Raw genomic sequence first — 22,587 nt, 5'->3', positions numbered from 1 at the left:
CAGAATAGTAGCTGAGGCAGGTAGCCAGAAGAAACTGGTCTTCTATTGTCAAATTGTTGGTATGGCACCATGGATGATCTAGTCTGATGCTTCAGGCATTGGTGGGTGGAAATCCTGGCTGATTCACGCCTGATTCATCTTGACAAAGGTCAGTCTCTCCACATTTTGGGTGGACAGACGAGTTCTTTTTGGGGTAACTATGGTCCCCGTGGCACTAAACACCTGCTCTGATGCCACACTATTGGCGGGGCAGGACAGCTTTTCCAGGGCAAACGCGGCCAGTTGCGGCCACAAATCCAGTTTGGCTGCCCAGTAGTCCAGCGGATCTTCAATGTGGGGTGGCAGGGTGCTGTCCAAGTATGCCACCACCTGTTGGTTCAGGCCCTGCTCCAGGACTAGCTGCTGCTGTTGAGTAGTTTCTTCACTAGGCGGGTGAAGAAAGCTGCTCATCAGCGACTCTAGACTTAAGTTGCTGCTGATGGAGCTGGAACTGCTCCTAACACCCCCCCCCCCCCAGCCTGCCACAGCAGCCATGGCAGAGGAACGTGAGCACAAAGGACCCCTCTGGTCAGACCTGCAAGAGGATGGACGATGGCATAGATAGACAGCGGCCAACTGACTACATAGGATGTCTCTATAGTAGTTCAGTTTGTCCTCCCTCTCAGCGAGTGTAAAAAAGGCCCCCAATTTGGACCAGTAGCGAGGGTCCAACAAGGTGGAGAGCCAGAAGTCATCCCTCTGCCGAATGGTGACAATTCGGCTGTCACTATGCAAGCGAGCATGCATCGGGCCATTTGTGCAGGTGACTCGGAGGGACTCCCTGCCTCCATCTCCACTGCATACTACCACGGTGTGCCTGGGTCCTCTGCCTCGTCTTCCTCATCACCCTGTAGGTCCTCTGGCTGCTCCTGCACCTCCTCTCCTGTCACCTGTGTATAAAAACCACCTATTTCGCTACACATTGCTTGTACTCCAATTTCCTCCTCCAGTTCACCCCCCACAGGGCTCATGTGGCCGTGAGATCTAGGCGCCACAAATCCAGTCCCCTAACCAGACAGATTTTCCAGCATCTGTTCCAGGACATGAAGCATTAGAATGACGTTTTTCATCCCGTAGTCCTGGCAACTGACAAATAAGGTGGCCTCCTCAAAGGGCCTGAGCAAACGGCTCACGCATGAGCTGCCACTGGCTGACATCAAAGTTACACAGGGGAGTACTCCTGTCCGCTTGGATCATCAAGAAATCATTTATGGCCTTTCTCTGTTCGGATAGTCGGTCCAACATATGGAGGGTGGAATTTCAACGGGTTGAAACGTCGCATATCAGCCTATATTGGGGGATGCCGTTTTTCCGCTGCATCTCAAAGAGGGTGTGCTTTGTGGTGTAAGAGTGGCTGAAGTGTATGCAAAGTTTCCTGGCCATGTTTTGCAGATGGGTGGAAGAAGACTTCAGGAACCGCTTGACAACCAGATTGAACACGTGCGCCATGCAGGGCGCATGGCTCAGCCCTCCTTGACGCAGCGCCGACACAATGTTCTTCCTGTTGTCAGTCACCATGGTTTCAATTTTCAGTTGTCACAGAGAAAGCCAGGATTCGATTTCTTGATGAAGGACACGGAGCAGTTCCTCTCCTCTGTGACTCTGTTCGCCCAGGCAAAGGAGGTGCCCTGCACATGTGGTATGCTGGAGGCGCACTGTGAATTGCCCCTGCAGTGGTGGCTGAGGACACGGTGGAGGATGAGGAGGCAGAGGTGGACATTGTCGCAGAACCAACGGCGTGAGAACGTGGAGGCAGAAGCAGCGTCACCTGGCCAAGTTGCTGGTGTGGCTGTGCAGGAACCACATTCACCCTGTGGGCCGTAAAGGACATGTATTGTCCCTGATTGTAGTTAAAGCTCCACACATCGGCGCTTCCGTGCACTGTGGCAGACACCGACAGGCTCAAGGACTGGCCACCTTCTGTTCTATATATGTGTGCAGGGCTGGTACTGCCTTTTTGGCAAAGAAATGACTGCTTCGGACTATCCACCTCGGCTCTGCACAAGCCATCAGATCTCTGAAAGGTGCAGAGTCCACCACTTGGAAAGGGAGGGACTGAAGCACCAGAAACCTGGCCAGGAGCACGGTCAGCTTCTGCGCCGTTGGATGAGTGCATGCATACTGTTGTCTCTTGACAATTGCTTCGGTGATCGATTGCTGACCGAATGACTGATGAGGAGTGGGAAGAGTAGCAGGAGCATCAGGACCAGTAGATGATGGGAAGGACAGATAGCCCCCTTTGGCTGAAGTGACTGCCTGAAATCGGGTATGTGCCACTGGGTGATGAAGCGGTTGCTGCGGCAGGCCGGACCACCACATCGGAGCCGTGGTTCTCCAAGGCCACTTTATGATGACGCTGAATATGTTGACGCAGGGACATGGTGCCAACATTGGCACCCTGGCCACACTTCACCTTCTACCCACAGATTCTAGAAATGGCCATGTTCCCCTCCTCCGGCGGCTTAACAAAAAAACTGCCACACCGACGAGTAGGTGATTTTACCCCCAACACTCCGCACTGACTGACTTCTACCGCCGCTGCTCACGTGAACCTCTGCACCACTACTTTGCGGGCAGGTAGGCTCCTTCGAAGCGGGTGATCTAACCAGGGCACGTTTGCCTCCCGACCTCCCACTGCTGCCACCCTGCTGACTTTCTGCCACGCTAGCGACTTGCTGGCTCTGCTGCTGCCTCACAGGCAAGCTGCCACCCTCTTCTCCCTATAATTATGAAGCCCCTAATTCACCCGGCTCCCAAGAGCTCAGATACATTATCATCATCATCGAGTACTGTCTGCATGTCACTGATGTCCTCCTCAACAATCTCTGGGTCAGGAGCCTGACCGCTCGCAACACCAGCTCCCATGCTACTCTCCTCATCACTACTTGCCCGTCTAGTGGAGGAAGCGGCGCATGTCTCCTCCACATCTTGGCTGGCCAGTAGTTGCTGACCGTCCACGCTGTATAGTAGAGCTGAGAACACAGCATATAATACTTGTCTGGCTGAGGGAACAGAAAAGGACAGATGCAGGTTGAGGAAAGGTGAGGGCACAGGGCCATGCCAACTAAGGGTTGTGTTTTACAAACCCACCAACTCTTGGCCTGGGGTGTCTGATGTCACTTGGGACGAAGTGGATGACCGAATCAACCATTCAAGAACCGCTGAGTTGCTGGTCAAGACACGACTGCTAGATGACACCGGGAGCTCAGGCCTCTCGCTGTGACTCATGCTGCCACGCCCCCCTACTCTGCTGCACACCTGTGCCTGCACCAGAAACATTTAGACCTCTGCCACTCCCCTGTGCAGGGCCTGGCACTTCTCTGTCTGACATACTGTTAGATCAAATAAATAAATAAAAAGGAAATTAAAACACCCCAAACAAGTCTGTAATTTTCTCACTTCACCACACAACAGCTAATAAGCCCTTTTTTTTCTCCACTAATACATGCCAAAGAAGGATTTAGAACATATAACTGCACCACTGAACGGCAAATAGGCCCTTACTTTTTTCCACTTATACTCGCCACAAAAGGCTTTAGAACATATAACTGCACCGCTGAACGGAAAATATATTTTACTTTTGCCACTAATACACGACAAAAGGGGCTTTAGAACATATAACTGCACCGCTTAACAGCAAATATATTTTTCTTTTGCCACTAATACACGACAAAAAGGGCTTTAGAACAAATAACTGCACAGCTGAACGGCAAATATATATATTTTCGCCACTAATACACGCCAAAAAGGGTTTTAGAACATATAACTGCACCGCTGAACGGCAAATATATCTTTTTTGCCACTAATACACGCCAAAAAGGACTTTACAACATATAACTGCACCGCTGAACGGCAAATATATATTTTTTTGCCACTAATACACACCAAAAAGGGCTTTAGAACATATATGTCACGGTGCAGTGTGGGGAACTCCACAACGAACACCGATATGAATCGGGAATAAAGACTAGGCCTGGATGCTGGGATAAAGGGAGAAGATCACCTCCTAAAGCATCCCTAAACCTCGCCCTGACTCCTATCCGTATGAGCGGACCCAGATGGTAGGAGGGCTCATACACAGGAACCTGGGCCCTAGCTGACCTGAAGATCCATGGAATAAAGTCAGGACTGAGACACCCTGTTCGTCCACAACAATTATGTACAGGAGTTTCAACATGCCTAGCAGCAAAGAGAGGAGTAGACAGTGAACAGCAACTGGATGAGCAGGTAAGAACCCAGTGATACAACAACACACCAGAACAACTAGCACTTACCTGCCGCAGCAACAGGATGGAACACTGACACCAATACCCAGCTGGAACCCCATGCGGACAGGATGCATGATGGCACCAGGCAGAGCTGCTCACTGACTTGTGTTTCCCCCTCCGGGAAACCCAGGAGCCCTCTCACCGAAGGCACAGACAGACAGGGGAAATGTGTAGCAAACATGCTGGACTACAAACACCAATAGACCAGATATGTAGCAACAACTAGACATACAACAAAACCCCAAAACAAAACCCACACCATACAAAGAGACATGTAAGGAAGGGTAGAGGACATAACAACAACGGGAAGACATTGGAGAGACATTGATGTCAAACTAGGTGGCCCTCACACTGGACTAATGGAATCTCCAGCACAGAAGCATAACTCCAGCACACACCAAGGCTGGAGTACAACTAAACTCCTGCTACCAGCCATAGGCCATATAAGCACCTAGTGACCACACCCAGCCAGGTAGTTAACCCCACACACCAGACAGGAAAGGGAAACAAACCATAAAAGGGAAGAGTACACTCATGCTGCAAACACGTTGCCCTAGGCAACCAGCATGCACGGCTATCGTGTCACGTCGAACAACAACAAGACCGTTACACAGCCGTGACAATAAAACTGCACCGCAGAACGGCAAATAATATATATATTTTTGCCACTAATACACACCAAAAAGGGCTGTAATTTTCTCTCTTCACCACACAACGGAAAATACTTTTTTTTGTGCCACTAAGGACTCATGCACACGACCGTAGTTCTGGTCCGCATCCGAGCCACACTCTGTGTGCTGTCCGCATCCGTTGCCCCGTTACGTAGCCCCGCAAAAAAAATATAACATGTCCTATCCATGTTTTGCAGACAAGAAAAGGCATTTCTACAATGGACCGTCCGTTCCTTTCTGCAAATCGCAGAAGGCACACGGGCGGCTTCCGTTTTTTGCAGATCCGCGGTTTACGGTCCGCAAAAAAACGAACGGTCGTGTGCATGAGGCCTAATACACGCAAAAAAGTGCTTTAGAACATATAACTGCACCGCGGAACGGCAAATATATATTTTTTGCCACTAATACATGCCAAGAAGGGCTGTAATTTTCTCACTTCACATAACAGCAAATACTTTTTTTGTGGCACTAATGCATGTCAAAATGGGCTTTAGAACATATAACTGCACCGCTGAACGGCAAATAATATATATTTTTTTGCCACTAATACACGCCAAAAAGGGCTGTAATTTTCTCACTTCACCACACAATGGCTAATAATCCCTTTTTATTCCCACTAATACATGCCAAAAAATGCTTTAGAACATATAACTGCACCGCACAAGGGCAATTAAGATATAGAAATATTTCCTTGTAATAAACCCTATTAATGCCTGTATCAAACAGCACTTGCACCCCAATAACTAGAACGGTTTGCTGGAATTACAGAGCTGTATAATGGCAATTTGGATCTGCAGTCAGTGCAGTAAGGTGTAATAGGATTGTTCCTATTACCCAGGCTGTAACCTCCCCTACTGAACCCTGTTCTACTTCAATACTGTGGAATGATTCCTCCCTATCCTTTCCCTAAACTTCTATACAGCAAAATAAGGCCTCCTGCACACGACAGTATTTTTTCACGGTCCGCAAAATGGGGTTCCGTTTTGCCGTGATCCATGACCGTTTTTTCGTCCGTGGGTCTTCCGTGATTTTTGGAGGATCCACGGACATGAAAAAAAAGTCGTTTTGGTGTCCGCCTGGCCGTGCGGAGCCAAACGGATCAGTCCTGAATTACAATGCAAGTCAATGGGGACAGATCCGTTTGACGTTGACACAATATGGTGCAATTTCAAACGCATCCGTCCCTATTGACTTTCAATGTAAAGTCAGGAGTTAATATACCATAGGATCGGAGTTTTCTCCAATCCGATGGTATATTTTAACTTGAAGCGTCCCCATCACCATGGGAACGCCTCTATGTTAGAATATACCGTCGGATTTGAGTTACATCGTGAAACTCAAATCCGACAGTATATTCTAACACAGAGGCGTTCCCATGGTGATGGGGACGCTTCAGGTTAGAATATACTAAAATAACTGTGTACATGACTGCCCCCTGTAGTTAACTCATTGGTGGCCAGTGCGGCCGCCCCCCCCCCTGTAGTTAACACATTGGTGTCCAGTGCGACCGACCCCCCCCTGTAGTTAACTCATTGGTGGCCAGTGGGCCCCCCTCCCTCCCCTGTAGTTAACTCATTGGTGGCCAGTGCGGCCGGCCCCCCCTCCCTCCCCTGTAGTTAACTCGTTGGTGGCCAGTGGGCCTTCTCCCCTCCCTCCCCCTCCTAATTAAAATCTCCCCCCTATCATTGGTGGCAGCGGAGTGTACCGATCGGAGTCCCAGTTTAATCGCTGGGGCTCCGATCGGTAACCATGGCAACCAGGACGCTACTGCAGTCCCGGTTGCCATGGTTACTTAGCAATTTGTAGAACCATTATACTTACCTGTGAGCTGCGATGTCTGCGTCCGGCCGGGAGCTCCTCCTACTGGTAAGTGACGTCCGGCCGGGAGCTCCTCCTACTGGTAAGTGACATGACCTGTCACTTACCAGTAGGAGGAGCTCCCGGCCGGACGCAGACATCGCAGCTCACAGGTAAGTATAATGGTTCTACAAATTGCTAAGTAACCATGGCAACCGGGACTGCAGTAGCGTCCTGGTTGCCATGGTTACCGATCGGAGCCCCATCGATTAAACTGGGACTCCGATCGGTACACTCCGCTGCCACCAATGATAGGGGGGAGATTTTAATTAGGAGGGGGAGGGAGGGGAGAAGGCCCACTGGCCACCAACGAGTTAACTACAGGGGAGGGAGGGGGGCCCACTGGCCACCAACGAGTTAACTACAGGGGAGGGAGGGGGGCCGGCCGCACTGGCCACCAATGAGTTAACTACAGGGGAGGGAGGGGGCCCACTGGCCACCAATGAGTTAACTACAGGGGAGGGGGGGCGGCCGCACTGGCCACCAATGAGTTAACTACAGGGGAGGGGGGCCCACTGGCCACCAATGAGTTAACTACAGGGGAGGGAGGGGGGGGGGCCGCACTGGCCACCAATGTGTTAACTACGGGGGGGGGGGCTGCCCCCTGCTGCCTGGCAGCACCTGCCAGGCAGCAGGGGGCAGTCATGTACACAGTTCTTTTAGTATATTCTAACCTGAAGCGTCCCCATCACCATGGGAACGCCTCTGTGTTAGAATATACTGTCGGTTCTGAGTTTTCACGAAGTGAAAACTCAGCTATGAAAAAGCTTTTATGCAGACGGATCTTCGGATCCGTCTGTATAAAAACTAACCTACGGCCACGGATCACGGACACGGATGCCAATCTTGTGTGCATCCGTGTTCTTTCACGGACCCATTGACTTGAATGGGTCCGTGAACCGTTGTCCGTCAAAAAAATAGGACAGGTCATATTTTTTTGACGGACAGGATACACGGATCACGGTCTCGGCTGCAAAACGGTGCATTTTCCGATTTTTCCACGGACCCATTGAAAGTCAATGGGTCCGCGAAAAAAAACGGAAAACGGCACAACGGCCACGGGTGCACACAACGGTCGTGTGCAGGAGGCCTAAAAGTTTGAAAGTCATTTCTACCACAGTCCATAGCACCTGCTGGTGTCTCTCCCTGCACTAAGTACACTGGAAAATGGCTGAATCCAAGATGGCTGAGGCTATTAATAGAGCTGTGACATCACAGGGCTGGCTGGCTGCTGATTGGCTGCATGATTGGCATTGTGGGTTATCCCTCGTTCCCAGAGTTCCTTGCTCCATGTCCTAACACATGCATCAGCCATTTTACGAAAAAAAGGGATTGGTTACCACCAAGCGTGAGGAAATTCGGATTCGGTGCAAATCAAATTTTTTCTGAAATTCGGATCGAATTCCACTTCGTCAACTTCAATTCGCTCATCTCTATTTACGATTATCTCAGCAACATCTATCGTGTTTCAATAGGCCTGTAGGAAGTTGGGGACCTCTGGTTAACAGGTCTGGGCTGAGTTCCTTATTTAGCGGGTCTGTATTTATTTTGGGTTATGATAAAGAGGGTCATGTGTACTACATGTGTAACAAAAATGCCTTATGTTGCCTTATATTTTTAATAAAACCAATTAAAAATATATATTTTTATCCCAAAATGAGTAAAATTCCATTATAAAAATTGCCTCTGAAGGTGTACATAACCTTTAAATACAGATGTGTATTATGCCTTTAATCTATTCCTTTCCCCTTCTTTGAAGCTCCTTTTCATTCGATCATTTTCAGATGAAAGAGATTTTAGTAAAATATAATTCATTTTCTTCTACCGAATCTTTCTATAATGCGGTCACCGTGACCATAAAGATGATGGACTTCACACATTTATCCAGCACTTTTTAACGGTACAGTATTAAACATTTCTTTCAGCCCTGAAAACTGATTAAAAAATGTCTAACAGTCATCTCGACTTTCAGCTGCCTTCAGGTTAGGTTGTTGCTGTACAATTGCGTTGTTTTTTCCCCAGTAAAATGTACTAACCCATTAGTGAGCTTAAAATTGCATAAAAGGGTGTTTGGGTGCTCAGTGTATATCTGTAAATATCATATGGAGTAATTTCACACCAGTGTACCAAAGGAGTCCTTTTGGCATATATTTGGCCAGTAAATTTTGACAGAGTCAGACTGGGGTTCCTTGGGCCCACCAAAGGAAATTATTCTCGGGGCCCAAACCCCATATTATCAATAACGTTTAACAGATTTTGATTCAAAGATTTATCTAACTGGTGTAAAGTGGAACTGGCTTAGTTGCCAATAGCAACCAATCAGATTCCTCCTTTCATTTTCCAAAGGAGCTGTGATAAATGAAAGGTGGAATCTGATTTGTTGCCATGGGCAAGTAAGCCAGTTCTACTTGACACCTGCTTGATAAATCTCTCCCATAGACTCTAGTGGCAAGTTATTGGCTCCAAAAGTTTTTTTTGGACCTTTGGGGCCCACTATGGTATCAGACCCTGGGCCCACCATAGGATCCTGTGGTACTCTGGTGGGTCAGTCCCACACTGTATATTTGGGTCCCACAGCTGCAAATGTTTTAAACAGTATACATTTTATGGCAGTCAATGGCAAACTTATGCAATTGGATAGGCCTACAGTTGGATATATCCAGTCGTACATTTAGACAAAAAGGGGGAGATTGGTGTAAAGGAAAACTGTCTTAGTTGCCCCTAGCAACCAGATTTCATCTTTCATTTTCCAAAGGAGCTCTGAGAAATGAAAGGTGGAAGCTGATTGGTTGCTATGGGCAACTAAGCCAGTTTTCCTTTGCACCGGTTTGGATAAATCTCCCCCAAACTCTGAAAGCACACACACAAAGTTGGCAGTCTGATGTGTGCCGTTGTCCACTTGCGTAGTGCCAGGTTGAAGGTGCAGCCACATCCACCAAGGCATTTTGGCACCAGTGAGTACTGTGCTCCACACTTCTTTTTCTGACTCCCTTTGTCTCCATGTAAAGCTGTCTTTACACATCAGACATTCCAACTCATTTTGGTGAGACCAACTTATGTGTATGAGGTGTCTGAATCTCCCCCATTGGCAGATATTCGAGTAAATAAGGGTCTGGCATTTGGATTTCAACATGCTCGATCCTTCATGGCATAAACTGCTACCAGAGTGGCAGCAACTTTCTCCTCTCTCCCCATTTAAACATATCGATACTTGGCTGACCCTAGCTGTAGTCGGCCAAACGAGCATTCAACTTATATCTAACGTGTATGGCCACCTTTAGACCTAGTGTCACTGTACTTTTACACAGTTTCATTTAATTTAATAGAGAATGGTGTTACTAGCAAATTTCTAAATCACTTCATTTAAAAAATCTGCCTCCATCTACCGGAAAAAAAATCCTTAAAGTCATGGCCACTAGGGATCTCACTTCCACCTAAGTTGCAGCCACTACCTGTTATCAGGCAAGATCCATCCCTAGTAGCAGAGACTCAGAAGACAGCTGAGTAGAAATGTGGGCATGTCAGAGCTAGCTCAGATCCTCAGCCTGATAGAAGAATAGCTTCTACAAAGCTTTTGAACAGAAGAGAAACGTCCTATGTGTCTGTAAGTATGTAAGTATGATTCCCCCCCCCCCCTCTTTATCTGTTCTGTGAGTTCCAGAGGTTAAAACAAACATAGTGGGACCTAAGGGAAAGGATTTCACAGCAGTATAGTTCTGACAGAATGCACAGAAGGGATTCTGAGAGAAATGCATCTAGCTGTGCTGCTGAAGAGTGGAATAATTAGACTGAAAAAATGGACATTAGGCTGAAAAAAACCACACAACTGGTATGGTGCCAGGGGAGGAAGGTGAGTCTGGCGCTGAACTCCTTCTTCTGTTTCAGACATGAGTGAGTTGAGTGCAACTTGAGTGAGTTCAGTGGAAAGAGATTTTTACAGATTCATTTGCAGTCAGTGGTAACGGTATAAATTCCTCTGCACTGAGATCCCCCAAGTGGTGATTACTGGCAGCCCTTTTTGTAATATACTTTATTATGTGAAGGGAAGCAGTGACTTAGAGCTGTATAGAGAAGATTTATCAATGTATTTGTGCCAGTTGCTTGTTTTAAATGCATTGAGAGATATGCCGAGACCCATATGATCACCATATTTACCGTATGATGCACCTGTTCCACTTTTTACGTCAAAGAAGTTGGATAAAGTGGGTGAGGTCAACTTTTTAAAAACACATTTCTTGAAATGTATTTTTCTTTCACCTAATAAAAAAAAAAAAAAGTAAATTCATCAGAAATCTGGGTAATTGAACTTTGCATTCCACATTCTCTCAGAGTATTTGACGCACGTGTACTGAGAAACTTGGTTTGCGCAGGGGGCCCAATAGGGATATGGGGCCCTATAAGATTTGTGTACTCCCCTGTCTATGCCACAAAATTTTTGTCCAGGATTTCTCTAGAATTTACTGAATGGTCAAACTTTTATAAGTCGCGAAGATATCTAATAGTTTAATATCACACGAGTCCAGTGGATGCCAAAACCTTGTTGGTCTAAAGGCAATGCATAAATATACAGTGAGGAACAGAAGTATTTGAACACCCTGCGATTTTGCTAAGTTCTCCCACTTAGAAATCATAGAGGGGTCTGAAATTCACATTGTAGGTGCATTCCCACTCTGAGAGACAGAATAAAAAAATCAGGAGATCACATTGTAGGATTTTTAAAGAATGTATTTGTCTTGCACTGCTGAACATAAGTATTTGAACACCTGAGTAAATCAGTGTATCAGTATTTGGTACAGAAGCCTTTGTTTGCAATTACAGAGGTTAAATGTTTCCTGTAGTTGTTGACCAGTTTTGCACACACTGCAATAGGGATATTCGCCCACTCCTCCACACAGATCTCCTCTAGATCTGTCAGGTTTTGGGGCTGTCGCTGAGCAACACGGAGTTTCAACTCCCTCCAAAGATGTTCTATTGGATTTATGTCTGGACACTGGCTAGGCCACTCCAGAACCTTGATATGCTTCTTATAGAGCCACTCCTTGCTTATCCTGGCTGTGTGCTTCGGGTCATTGTCATGTTGGAAGACCCAGCCACGACCCATTTTCAATGCTCTGACTGAGGGAAGGAGTTGTTGCTCAAAATCTCACAATAAATTGCCCCTTTCATCCTCTCCTTAATACAGTGCAGTTGTCCTGTCCCCTTCGCAGAAAAGCACCCCCAAAGCATGATGTTACCACCCCAATGCTTCACAGTAGGGATGGTGTTTTTGGGATGCAACTCATCCTTCTTTTTCCTCCAAACATGACGAGTGAAGTTTAGACCAAAAAGTTCTACTTTGGTCTCATTTGACCACATAAATTTCTCCCATGCCTCCTCTGGATCATCCAGATGGTCATTAGCAAACTTCAGATGGGCCTGGACATGTGATGACTCGAGCAGGGGAACCTTCCATGCAATGCATGATTTGAAACCATGACGGCATAGTTTTCTATCGACAGTGACCTTTGAAACTATGGTCCCAACTCTCTTCATGTCATTGACCAGCTCCTCCCTTGTAGTTCTGGGCTCATTCCTCACCTTTCTTATCATCAGTGATACCCCACGAGGTGAGATCTTGCATGGAGCCCCAGTCCGAGGGAGACTGACAGTCGTCTTTAGCCTCTTCCATTTTCTAACAATTGCTCCAACGGTTGATCTATTTTCACCAAGCTGCTTGTCAATTGCCCTGTAGCCCTTTCCAGCCTTGTGGAGAGCCATAATTTTGTCTCTGGTGTCTTTTGACAGCTCTTTGGCCCATGGTAGTAGTTAGCATCTGACTGACTGCGGGGTGGACAGGTGTCTTTAAAGAGCTCAGACAGGTGTTACTAAGTTAGATTAATGAGTGGAGTAGAGGTGGACTTTTTAAAGGCACAGTAATAGGTCTTTGAGGGCCAGAATTCTTGCTGTTTCTCAGGTGTTCAAATACTTATTTTCAGCAGTGCAAGACAAATAAATTCTTTTAAAATCATACAATGAGATTTCCAGAGTGGGAATGCACCTACAATGTGAATTTCAGACCCCTCCATGATTTCTAAGTGGGAGAACTTGCAAAATCGCAGGGTGTTCAAATACTTCTGTTCCTCATTGTATGATATAATAAAAAATGTAAAAAACAGAATAATAAAAGTGAAAATATATAAAGATGAACATGGTATGAGTACATAATGCATCGATACAAATAAATAAGTGATCCTCTCTGGCTCTTAGATTTACATTCAAGGTCAGTACAGGTCCCATTAGACCTCAGTAGGATATTGTACTAATGAGTAGCATCTGCTTGTAGAGCTCTCCTTTCCTGGTCTGTACCTTTGTACAGCACGATTTTTATTTGTATACACTATTCCCAGTTGTCCTTTCCTGCGGAATAGAGTAGAAATAGTAGATTATCACAGAGACTGCAAAATCACAGCAAGTGATATGTTCCTGTAAAAGATAGACCTGTCAGATCTTATATGCAAAGGGGTCTATTCAGCATTGTAAAACACCAGCTCCTGTGATGGATTCTCAAAGATTTTTGCCTCTGTTTTCCTACATTTTATATCACACCTTTCCATTGCACTTCTGCCAAGGGACTCTTAACTGGAATATCTCTATCTGATGCATAGATTAACTTCATGAAGCATGGCTCATATTATTTATCTGATTAATGTATTTCTTTTATGATTGCTCAAAATTAGATAATAGGAACATGTTCATTTTATAATTTGCTGAGAATTAAATCATAAGCAAAATTACCCGAATCGGCCATTTCATTAGGCTGTGCATATTTCACATGGTTATAATTGTTCCTTTTTTGCATATTGGAAACTATGTGTATGGAGTCGGCATGTGTTTCCAGTGCTTGGATAGATTTTTTTCTGGTTACTCCAGTTTTTTTCCTACTCTCTAAAACTGTGATAGTATATTTGGCTTGCCATACCATTGACCCTGGTGTGTGTGAGGAGAATATTGTAAGCGCCAATAGGGATATGAAGGTAACAAAAAGGAACAAATAAGAAATAATGGGATACACCAGGAATGGGCTACTCAACAGCAGAGACAAAAATATGAGCTCTTCCCCCCAGTTCAATCACAACTCTATCCTTGTTCATTCAAGGGGTTGACTTACTACACAGTGATGGCCTATTTTGACCCCACTGGTTGGCTCTTTTCAATGGCTGCATGGTTGGCCCAACATAGTTTCTGGCACAGATGGTTGTCAAAAATAGCCCATCCAAGGGGTGCTAGGTGTCAGACCCCACCGATATGATGATCTGTCATGAGGATAATTAATTAATATTTCCATGAAAACCCTTTTAAGGAATAGTGGTCTGCATGCAGTGTAGTGAGAGCTCAGATATGGAGTTCTCGTAGATTTTAAACCCTCACAGACAGGGCCCTCTCTCCTTCTGTACCAGTTTCTAGCTCGTCTTGTTCATACTTAGTGCAATTGTCTGTATTATGTATGTGCACCCCTTTTCTTATGTACAGCGCCATAGAATGAATGGCACTTTAATAATAATAAATAATAATAATCCTTCTGAAATTACTACTACCTTTATTTATTGGTTTTGGTTTTATCTACAGTCCTTGATACTTCTATGTCCTTCTGTAACTGAATTAGACTGATAAACTATGACACCCAGCTAATTGTATTCGACAGACATCCATGAACCCTTTAATGCCTATAGCAACTTTTGGTCTTGTTCCACCAACCCTTTGATTCAACCTCCAAAGGCAATGCTTCTAAAACTTCCTTTTTTCTCGCCCTGGACAAGTTGCTTGGGATCATTACAATTTTCTCATGTTCTTTCCTTTCCTGTAGATGGTACGTTGGTACTTGAAAAGTAAAATATAATACTGTAGAGTCTATAGTAGAAAGGAAAAAAATTATAATTTCTTTCTGCTTTACTGATTTTTACACCAGCATACGAAATGTGATCTACAGTATGTCAAGAAAGCAAATTACTGTTCACAGTTTGATTGCTGGACATATTTGAACTGGGTGATGATTGTGATTATTCTAGTATAGACTATTCTTTTAGTCTATGGGCCTTTCACCTCTCCTGACATGTCTGTTTTAATAGTTTTATGCATTCCCCATGTAATAACAATTCTAGAGCATCTATTCTTATGGCTCTATGTTGGGCCATTCCTTTATTATTCCTGCTAGAAGTTGTAAATGAATTGTTAGCAGTCTGCAGTAAGGGTACAGAGGGGTAGTACCTGCACCATCTGAAAATGGCAGCACTGATTGGATACCACCCCTGAGTATGTGCAGGTACACCCCCCAACTGGTTACATTGTTATTACATTGGAAATGAATGAAGCCAATAAAACAGGCATGTCAGGAGTGGTGAAAGGTCCTCTTTAACTTCAACTCATTGAAGCTACCAAAAAGAACATCTGCTATCTTTCTATGCAGGGAGGATGTTTGTGGCCCCAATATGGTGGCCCTAGCGAAGTACTTAACTATAAAATATATCTACAAAATGGGAAAAATATTTATATCCTGTAGACATAAGGGGATATTTATTATTAAAAATGTTTTATTTTTTTCCCCAAAGATCACCACTCCATTGACTCATTGGCTTCAATAGGACTGAACTGTAATAGACCTAACAAAATACACTAAATTCATTTTTATAGCTGTTGGCTTACCAGGAACTGTTGCTTCCCAATAGTGCCAGCATAAAGAAAGATGATAAAAATTGATCTGTTAAAAAAATATTAATAATCATTTGAATCCTTTAGAAATAAATTGGATTTGACGCAAAGTCCATAAGGATCCACTGAAAGTTTGAACTCGTGAAATGTCCAAATGTGAGCTAAAAATGCAATATGGAGATTTTTACAATTTCAGTCCATGTAATATCGATTAAATAAGAGAAGCCAAAATTGTAGGAACTTTTCAGAACAGATACTGTTTGTTTTCTTAAGCGCTCCTGGCACAGTGAGTCTCTAGATAAAACATAGCCTAATTTTCTGCTTGAAGCACAGTGTATGAAATTGATGTGCCAAAGTAAGGGCTGCCCATAAGATACAGGAGGAGACTGTAGAAGCCAGCAAAAAAAGCTATGTGATTGATAATCACTTTGAAAGAAAACACATGCGGAGCATATGCCAGATTCAGGCAGATTATTGGTGCTAACACTTCTGAATGCATACAATGGATTTCTCATTTTTATAGCTCAGAAATTGTTGTTGGACTAGAGTTTGCGCTGCATGCAATTGGGTCAGATTTACTAATACTGTAAACAGTATAAAGATGAGCGAGATTTATCACAGTGGCTCAGGCTGAATTAAGAGTTAGTGAATAGTGTTGATCACGAATATTCTAATCGCAAATTTTCATCATGAATATTGGCACTTCGAGAATTCGTGAATATCTACTGTAGAATATAGTGCTATATCTTCGTAATCGCGAATTTTCTAGATTTTTTTTAATCACTACCCATGAGCCCTCACTGCTTCTTGCTTGTGGGCCAATGAGAAGGCTGCAATATCTTTGACTTTAGGAGTAGTGTTGATCACGAATTTACGTATAATGACTGGAGATCACAAATTCTCGAATTCGCGACTGTATGACGAATATTCGCCCAAATATTCGCGAAATATCGCAAATTCGAATATTGCCCCTGCCGCTCATCACTGTTAGTGAATGTTTAGACCTTTTTTCTAGCTTTTTAACTATTGGTTTGCTTATGTAATGGAACCAATGTGTATCCGATGTACCATTGGACAGATTTTGCTTGTGCCTACACCTGAGGACGTTTTCTAAGTGGCCAAACTGGTCTTCATTCTTTACTCCAAGAGGCAGTGGCCTTTTGGTTCGCCTGTAGAGGTTAGTGTCTGTTCATTGGCTGCTGACCACAGAGGCACAAGTGAGGGGCTCCAAAGGATCAGGCAAAACCATATTTAGGAACAAGCCGAGGTCAGGGCTGGCAGAGTTCATACACTCTGGTAAGCAGTCCAACGATTGGGGTGGGCAGCACAGGGTCAATATAAGTAACAGGCAGAGTTCAGGTCAGGCAGCAAAGGGTCAAATCCAGTTAACAGGCAGACAGACAGTGCTATGCAGCTTTGCAGGGACTGGCTAGCTAGACAAACCTATTGCTCAGACACCCTCCCACAGGAAAAGTTGCCTTAAATACCCTAGGTAGGCTAGTCATAGGCTGGACAGATTACGATGCGCAGTATAGGCAGGCAGAGGTACTGCAGGCAAAGAGCAGGCGACAGTCCAGTATGGAGTAGATTGAGCAGTCGGATTCCAATGGGCACGAACCGCCAGAGCACAGCAAAACAAGGAATCAGGTAAGCATTTCCGTGGCCGTGCCGGCCAGGAACAGGGAGCGGCTGGCTGCCATGCACCGCCAGCATCACAACTTACTTTGAGACAGAAGTTTGTGCCAAAATGATGTAGCATTTTATGTCACTTTTCCGCTAAGCCATGCCGCTTTCAAACTAGAAGACTCTACCTATTTAAGGGCAGTGAATTACTCTTCTTAATACATAGTCTTTAAAAATATGTGCAAAACAATATTTTGCACCAAAAATGAGTGAGATTTTGGCTCACAATAAGCAAGAATTCAGGTGCTGCTACAATAATAAAAATGGGCCATAGTGAGTATGCTGCAGATGATTATTGCTAGGAATTTGAAAAATAATAATAATAAACAATAATATGAAATCCAATTATTTTAATATGGCAAAGAGTAAGAGGAGGCTAAATGACTGCAGCCCTTTACTTCCTCCCTGCTGATTTTCTGCTTCAAGAGAAATGGCTAAAATAATTAAAAAATCCTCCTCAAATGGAGAATTTCACGCTGACAACTAGTGGGTTAAAATATTTTTGAAAGGGACCAAATGAGTACACAGGTCTTTTGCTTCATGCTGGTTGCTGGCTATAATGTAATGTTTTCAGGAACCTGGACTTTATAGTAATAAAGGTTATGGGGCAGGCTCCATCTCTTGGTATCACCCTCTATTAGCTAAAGTCAAACTGAGTACAGAACTGTCAGTACAGAACTGATCTTGACACTGGTGAAACCTTGGTCATGCCGAACTTAAATGGGATCTGTCGCTTTCTATTTTCCTATGACACAGTGCTCATAGAAAAACAAGCAAACTGCATTGTGACTATCAGCAAATAACAGCTGATCCTGCAAGCAAGACACAGTTGCTGTCAGGGTGACCTACAATATCTAATACTATGGGATATGTATGTTTTATTCTGCTAAGAGGTATAAGAGGTATCGGGAATATACAGAGAACCCTCAGGATACAATGGCCTCAGGATACAATATTTTCACCATACAATGGTCTTTTCTGGCCCATCGTAAGTTTAAACCAGACTCAACATACAATGACTCAGATCCAACCAATCAAGGCCACTTCTCTAGTAAAATAGTTGTATTAGTTGCTAGTTAGCAACTATTCCTGACTGTTATATGTAAGGATTTGTTTTCATCTGTCTTAGTTATCTGGTGATTTTTCTTACATTTTTATTTTCTCTTGGATGATATTTTGGGGCTTTGGAACCGATTTCTCAAATTACAATGGTTTCAACATACAATGGTTGTCCTGGAATTAATTAATATTGTAACTTGAGGGATCACTTGTATACACAATTTTCAGGATGAGAATGAATGACTATGACGTCACCACAGGTCCTTCTATCTTCATTCACCAGAACCTGCGATGACGTCACATTCATCGTACGTCCTTTTGCAGGTCCTGCAGAAATTGGAAAGACGAGGATACCGGCTGCACGATCAAGTGGATGAGGTGTTTTTTTAAATTATATTTTTAACCCCTCAATGGCCATTTTATTTATCATTCTGTATTAAGAATGCTATTATTTTCCGTTATAACCATCTTCCGTTATAACCGTCTTCATAATGGCTTCCCCTAGTGTTCAGTCTTTGTAGTAATCTGTACGTCCTCTTAATGTGCTGAAGGAGCAGGTCACACATGCTCAGTTGCATCCTTCACCTGCCACCAGCTGAATCTCCTTTTACTGACTGATGTTCTTTCCCATAGAAAATGCCCTCTTGTCTTTAGGTTTATCTTCTATGGGGAGCACAGGTTGTACTGTGTAAGGAGACTCACACAGGATATAGCCCGCTACTTCCAGCTCTACCTCATACAGCTCTGAGCTCTCTCCTCCCCTGCTCAACCTCTCAATGTGTGGAAGATCCAGGCTATCCTTCTTCTTGAGTTATTTAGAGCTGGGCTCTCCCTCTGAAAAGACCGGCTTTGGGGGGTATTTTCCTTTTCTTTAGGAGAAGCTTCTCAAAGGCTAATTTGAGAAAAGATACACCCCTGAGCTGCCAGCTTGAAGAAGAAAATTTAGAGCAATAAATGGTGGGTGCTCTGAATCCACGTGAACTTACAGGGCTGGTTCTAGCTTTGCGAGAAGGAGATTGTCATGTACTATATTATGTGTTATTTTTATTTTTACATTCATTCTGGGATAACCCCTTTAAAGGGGTTTTCACATCTGTGACATTGATGGCATATTTATTGGATTTGCAATAAGTGCCAGATAGATGGGGGTCCCACCTCTGGGACCACTCCAGTCTCAACAAAGGGGTCCAAAAGTAACGATCACACCCCACATGTGCAATGTTCTCTCCAATCATCGCTATGGGAGTTTCGAAAATAGCGGAGCAAGGATTTTCAGCTGTTTCACAAGTCCCATAGCGGTGAATGGAAAGTGCACCACGCAGGTGCGGCCACCTCTCCTTTACCCTCTGTAGGACTTCTGGAAATCGCTGAGCTGTCGCTTGGTTATTTCCTGAACTCCTCTAGTGGTGATTGGTGAATGAAGGGTGGCCGCTCATGCACAGCTACTCTCTGGTCACTTCGGGGATCCTGTTCTCAAGATAGGACTGTTCCCCAGATGTGGGACCCGCACCTACATATTTGACATTCTGATCCTAGCGATATGCCATCAGTCTCCCAGATGGGTCAACCCCTTTAAGGTCTCTTCTCTGGTGTTGCTATAAGATCCATCAGAACAGTGTTTTGTATTAGGCTGTCCCAAAAGTAGATATTTGAAATTAAGGCACTCTGCCATTCAAGGGTGGAGTACCCTGATTCCTGTCAAAACCCAGTCTTTAAGTTTTGATTATAGACTTGATTTCTAACAGCTTTTTTTTTTTGTTTTATTAAGTGTTTTGCAACACCTCACACTGAGTAACCAAAATATAAAGAGCCTTGGAGGCACTTGTATACCCCTTAAATCGCATATTTTTTCCCAAGATTGTCATGCAAAGCAAACGTTAAAGGGGAGTACACAAATAATGCTCAGCCATTTTTCAGAAGGCTTTTTGCTCATTCCTGGGTGACTTAAAATGATCGGGTATTTTCAAATGTGGTCGCTGCAAGGCCTGCCAATATGTCCTCACCACTAAATCGGTCACTTGTTCGGCCACAGGTCACTCGTTTCAGGTCCGGGATTTTATCAACTGCCTGTCCAAGGGGCTTGTTTATCTATGTCAGTGCCCATGTCCCATGGATTACGTGGGCAAAACGATACGGGAGTTTAGGAGAAGAATCCTAGAACACGTTAACGATGTCATCAAGAAGGAGCCTACACCTGTGGCTACTCATGTTAATGATTGCCACGGTGGCGACCCTTCCTGTCTCCGGTTTACTGTCCTCGAATTGATACCTCCCTCCCCAAGAGGAGGAGACCTGGACAGGCGTGTACTTCAGAAAGAGAGTGAGTGGATTCACAGATTCCGCTCCCAATCACCCCGTGGACTCAACGAGCGTCTGACCTATTCATGTTTTCTATAACCACCCTCGTCTTCTATTTACCCACCTATATCCATTTAATTATGGTCTAAATACTCTGGATGTCTTGCTTTTCTTGGCCTCAGAGTGGGGTTCTCCCCCCCACCCCCTCTTCCCCCCCCCCCTTTCCCCTCCCCCCCCCCCCCCCCCTTTCCGCGGTTGTCCCCTTAGCGCTTGTGGCCTCAGTAGAAATAATAGTTATTCCCTTAAACTTAGCCTGGGCACGTTAAGTACCCGAATGTTTACCTATTTGGGGTGTTCTTGTAACTTTCCACACCCTCTAGTGGGCGTCCTTGTTATCATCAAGGTAGCCCCAATTTTGCATCTAAGGATTTGTATATATGTAGTCATTTCTCCATTCTTATCTTTCCTGGTACATTATTTTCCCCCCCGCCCATTCCCTAGTTTCCCCTGTCCCTCTATGTTTAGCCCACTTCATTCATAATTATCTTCTTTAGCATTTACCCCATATGTGGCCTTGGTCTGGGTACATGAAGGGATGGGGATACCTTCCCCTGCTACTATATATGGCTTATAGGTGGGAGGATCATGTTGTCATCCTCTCAGTTGATTTATCCACCCTAATCCACCTCCTCTATCTATTGGAGGCATTCTTCCGATCCGGCAGTAACATAGGTGTGTCACTTCCGGTGTGCGTTCCATGCTGGAACGCACGCCGCATGACACATACCGCACTTCCGGTTTGTCAGCCATACGGGTACGTCACTTCCGGCGTGCGTTCCACGCTGGCATGCACGCCGCTCGGCAGCAACACTGGGCTGGTTGTAACACACTTACCGGATATCTGTCCGGCTAATCACCAGTGTGGACGCATCCCTGTGTGCGTTCCACCTTGGAACGCACTAATTATGGCGGCTGCACCTGAGCCGTCCCTCCCTCCCTCTCTCTCCTCCTCCCCCGTAGGGGTAATTGTTTCATCCTAGGACATGGGATCTTAGGGTATTTAATGGGCGAGGCATCACAGTACGTCTGCCTCAGACCCAGCTTTCCACACCGACGGCGTCACCATGTAAGTACTACTGTACTATATCCAATATATATATGGTTCATTTATAGTATACATGGCCTAGTTCCTGTGTTTTACTCCAGGCCTTTGTGCATCATAGGCATTTTCCAGGCGGGTAGCCCTATACCTGAGGAGCTACGAACCTTGTCATTATTTTCCTGGAGCACTGAATAGGTATCTATCCAGCATCTTCCTATTCGGGTTATACGGGTTAGGGTTATGTATGCATTTAGGGCTCATTATGCTCATTGTGTTTTGCACAGCTAGGTAGGTCCGGGGTGATCACTCTCCATGCCCCTGCATGAACCCTTGCACATAGTATACCTACATTATCCTTTTGCCATCGCCTATATCAGGTACTTACAAGGATTTTATCTCTTTAGCGCTTCGTGTTTAATTTTTCTGTTTACCTTATACGTTCTCATTTAAGCCTCTCTTTTCTATTTAGAGTTGCAGGTTGCATCTAGGCGGTCGAACTTACTATCCATGCCGCTGTTTGAACGTATGTTATCTGCCAATTGGCAACTCCTTACTTATTCTGGGTCTGCTGTAGCGTTATTAGTGTTTACATACACATGTATCTACGCGCATATCATGTGACTGCGCCCGTTATCTTTACTGTCACGGGCGTTCGGTCCAAACTCTACCTACCCCACATCACCCCCTGATGATCCCACTGCTGTGGGTGAAACGCGTCGGGGTTGTAGGTCATCTCTTTACATTGCTAGATTTATGTTTGTGTGCGTATGTTTGTCTGTATAGTTTTATCCTCTCGGTGGACCCTGTACCTCCTGGCAAACTGTCACGAGGGCAGCATACAGGGGACATCTTCTCTACTTTCTAATTGTGTGCTGGGAATCTGTACGGGTACCACTCTTCACCCATCTCTCCCCACTGTTCACCT

General features: G+C 44.8%; 1 protein-coding gene across 1 annotated transcript in view; it reads left to right on the top strand.

Moving 5' to 3' along the window:
• Positions 1-22,587, top strand: part of PARP8 (poly(ADP-ribose) polymerase family member 8) — a 345,285-nt gene that overhangs the window by 83,089 nt on the left and 239,609 nt on the right. Inside the window, 1 exon segment of the mRNA XM_040421265.1 lies at positions 18,587-18,640. Within this exon segment, the coding sequence (XP_040277199.1) occupies positions 18,587-18,640 (54 nt within the window).

Source organism: Bufo bufo, chromosome 2 (genome assembly GCF_905171765.1).
Source record: "Bufo bufo chromosome 2, aBufBuf1.1, whole genome shotgun sequence".
Taxonomy (NCBI): domain Eukaryota; kingdom Metazoa; phylum Chordata; class Amphibia; order Anura; family Bufonidae; genus Bufo; species Bufo bufo.
The sequence above is the reverse complement of the archived record's forward strand: the minus strand, read 5'-3'. Positions and strand labels throughout refer to the sequence as shown.